The sequence below is a fragment of the Prunus mume genome, linkage group LG1 (genome assembly GCF_029339155.1).
Source record: "Prunus mume cultivar Tortuosa linkage group LG1, ASM2933915v1, whole genome shotgun sequence".
Classification (NCBI taxonomy): Eukaryota; Viridiplantae; Streptophyta; class Magnoliopsida; order Rosales; family Rosaceae; genus Prunus; species Prunus mume.
This window is the reverse complement of record NC_142698.1, coordinates 20,606,993-20,610,248: the sequence shown is the minus strand read 5'-3', so window position 1 is coordinate 20,610,248 and position 3,256 is coordinate 20,606,993. Positions and strand designations below refer to the sequence as shown.

The following is a 3,256-nucleotide window of genomic DNA, read 5'->3' as shown; positions in this document are numbered from 1 at the left end:
AAAAAAAGTGGGCTCAAGCATCACACACAACACTTGTTGTAAAAAGACTAAAATAGTCATGTCATGTCATCAAAACTGATAAAGTTATTAATGTAGATAATAGTGAGGGTAAAGTGGAACACAAAATCATAATTCAGGAGGTTAATGTGGGTTATTTTAACTTCGAGAGATTTATAAAGTAATATATGACCAAAACTGATAAAGTTATTAATGTAGATAATAGTGAGGGTAAAATGGAACACAAAATCATAATCCAGGAAGTTAAGTGGGTTATTTTAACTTCGAGAGAATAAAGTAATATGTGACCGAAGTTTCAGGATACTACAGTAAATAAGCCTAACAACTAATGGGGAATAGAGACTATACTATACTCTGTCTGGAGTGATTGGAGGGGCAACAAAAACAAATCAAAATAAAGTAGGGCGAAACCAAAAGAAACAGAGGCTCCTCTGAGAGAGAGAGAGAAACTGAGAGACTCTCAGAGCTTTGAGTGTGGAGATAACAAAGAAAGCGCCGATTTTTTTGATTTCTTGGCCTTTCAGAGACAAAAACCAGCATACACTCTTGTTCAGTTTTTCTTCTTCTCGTTATTCTGGAGAAAATTTGAGGGCAAATTTCTTCATTCTTTTCTGTCTCTGCTGCTGGCCTACTGCTCTACTGCTATCACTATGTAATTGAGTTTTCTCCTTCAAATCTCTCCTTTTTTTTTAATTGTTTAACTTTCATGGTCTGTTTGGTTCCGAAGAAAAAGAGAAACAAACCCAGAGATTCAATGGAATTAAGATTAACTAGTCCTAAATCCAATTGGGTTCCTTGCTTTCTTTTCTTTTGTACTTTATCAACAACCAAACAGAGCAAAGGATTACTCTGATATTGTTGTCGATCTAATTCGTTTTTGGGTCATCGTAAATCCACTGAAAATGCAGGGTTGCCTGAGATAAATTGCATTCATTTCAACAGTTATCTCCTTAGATCTTGAGGTCAGTTTTCTGTTCTCTACATGTTGGGGAAATTTTCTTCCACTTTGTTTTATTTTCTCGCGCTTTCTATTGTTTTTTAAGTAAAATTTCAAATGGGTAATCTCTTCAGAAATGGAAAAAGAAGGGAAAAGCCAAAGAGAGTCTAAAGCTACAGAGTCAGACTTTGTATTGCAATGGGGGAACAGAAAGAGGCTTAGATGTGCGAAGGTGAAGAAAGACCAAAGCTTGAGCAACACCAAATCGTCAGACTGTTTGAGGAAGAAGAAAATCGCTTCTCGTGCCGAGAAAGAGTCTCCCGCTCCACTTCCCCAGCGCATCGACAAGTAAGAAACATTAATGCTTTAATTGAAATAAGAAACAAATATGCTAACTTTCCAAAGCTTGAACTATGCAAGAAAATTGATGATTGGGATTGGTTTGAAGCAGCTTTTGTTGAACTAAGAACGTGTATGTTATCTTCTATTTTTCTTTTATCTGAATTTAGAAATTTAATGAGGTTTAGCAAAAGAAAAAAATAGTTCATGCTTTGAAAGATCCCTTCCCAAAAATAAATAAATGAGAAAACTTGATCAATCCTAGAATCATATGGGACTTGTGTAGTTGGTGTTTTTGCTGATACTATTAGATCCGGGTTTCAATACTTTATTTTCACACAATTCTCAACCAGACAGACTATTTGTGAAGGGAATAGAGCCAACATTGTTCCAAGTGGTTATGTTTTGATTGCAGGAATTCAGCTTCGCCGATGAATAGTGGGAAGTTATTTGTTACTTCACCGGAGAAGGAAGATCGATATTACACAACAAGGGGTTCAATAGGCTTGGATGATAATGGGAAGGTGTTAGGATTAGATTATCCTGGTCATGCAAGGGATGACAAAGGAGGCCATGTGTGGCCAAGGTTGTTTCTATCATTGTCTAGTAAAGAAAAGGAAGAGGACTTCATGGCTATGAAAGGGTGTAAGCTACCTCAAAGGCCCAAGAAAAGAGCAAAGCTGCTCCAAAAAAGCTTACTTGTAAGTTGTTCATGAGAGAGAGAGAGAGAGAGAGAGAGTTAGTGATGTGGGTGTGACTTATTCTCACTTTTGTGTGCAGTTGGTAATGCCAGGTGTATGGTTATCAGATTTGTGCCAGGAGAGGTATGAAGTGAGGGAGAAGAAGGCTTCAAAGAAGGTATTCTGTCTCTCTTATGCAAAATTTAGTTAATTGCTGACTTCTTTGTTCTATCCTGAATGCTTGGCTTGGCTCTGTTTGGTTGCTGGGATGAGAAGAAATTTGGTTTTGAAATCTCAAATGACTTTAAATGTTGGGGACCTGAGAACTGTCCTCAAAATTGTGTAAATTGAAATGTTATGTGTTCTTTTACCTTTTCCATTTAGTTTCCTAGCAGCCAAAGAGAGCCATAGTTCTGTTGCGTTAACTATGCAAATCTGTAAAAGGGTATGTGACTGGGTTACCATTATGATGCAGAGACCCAGAGGATTGAAGGCCATGGGAAGTATGGATAGTGATTCAGACTGAGAGAGAGACATAAGAACAAGGGCAAGAAGATACAGTTTTTTTGGATAGTTATAGGACTGGAGTAGGCAACTAGGGATGGAGATCGAAGCCGGGAAAAGGAAGAAGTTAGAAATGGTGTAATCTCTGTACCCTAATCCCTTGGTTGTCTATGTATAATTGCTTTGGCATTTTTGAGAGTTGGAAAATAAATTTCATCATCTTCCCTAGTTCCATGATCGCCTCTTTTCCTTTTAAAAAAATGTATCTATTTATCCTATTCATTTCCGAGAACTGCAAGCTTGTAAAGTGCATTGCAGCTTGCGTAGTTGACAACTTATCATGGTCGCATTATCTTCTGGCAATCAGTTGATCTGTTTGCTATAAGTAATGGTTGTATTGTTACCAAAGCCACTTAAAACACATGCAAAACCCAAACATGCCCAGAAAGCTTAAACCGTTCTGGCTAAAATATTACCAAGCAACCATTCTATTTGTTTTGCCATGCACGCATTCGATTCCAACGATTCCATAGTTGCCTTGTGATAAGATATAATACGTACTAACTTCCATGGTCTTTATAATACGTATAAAGATTTTTGTTCCTTGGATTGGATATTTAAAGGGCATGCCGCTATCTCTTTCTGCAGAAGAATGAGCCTGCAACTACCTCCTCATTTCTTAAGTGATCTTAATGTCATGACATCTGCTCTGGGGAGCACAAAATTTCCTGCCCTATCACGCATAATGGTGGGATCTCCAACCAAAACAGCCGCGGAG

General features: G+C 37.7%; 1 protein-coding gene across 1 annotated transcript; it reads left to right on the top strand.

The window, feature by feature from the left end:
- The first annotated feature begins 440 nt into the window (after window positions 1–440).
- Window positions 441–2,710, top strand: LOC103322820 (uncharacterized). The gene is made up of 6 exons (XM_008224794.2): window positions 441–670; window positions 927–980; window positions 1,090–1,303; window positions 1,710–1,995; window positions 2,075–2,152; window positions 2,450–2,710. The coding sequence occupies exons 3-6, from the start codon at window positions 1,092–1,094 to the stop codon at window positions 2,498–2,500; spliced, it is 627 nt and encodes a 208-aa protein (XP_008223016.1). The 5' UTR covers window positions 441–670; window positions 927–980; window positions 1,090–1,091; the 3' UTR covers window positions 2,501–2,710.
- Window positions 2,711–3,256: the final 546 nt, after the last annotated feature.

What these genes read in the sequence shown, in the direction of transcription:
- LOC103322820 (XM_008224794.2), top strand. Translation starts at nt 1,092, where the DNA reads ATGGAAAAAGAAGGGAAAAGCCAAAGAGAGTCTAAAGCTACAGAGTCA. An exon ending in CTTCCCCAGCGCATCGACAA is followed by an intron (nt 1,304 to 1,709) that starts GTAAGAAACATT and finishes TTTTGATTGCAG; the next exon opens with GAATTCAGCTTCGCCGATGA. An exon ending in AGAAGAAGGCTTCAAAGAAG is followed by an intron (nt 2,153 to 2,449) that starts GTATTCTGTCTC and finishes ATTATGATGCAG; the next exon opens with AGACCCAGAGGATTGAAGGC.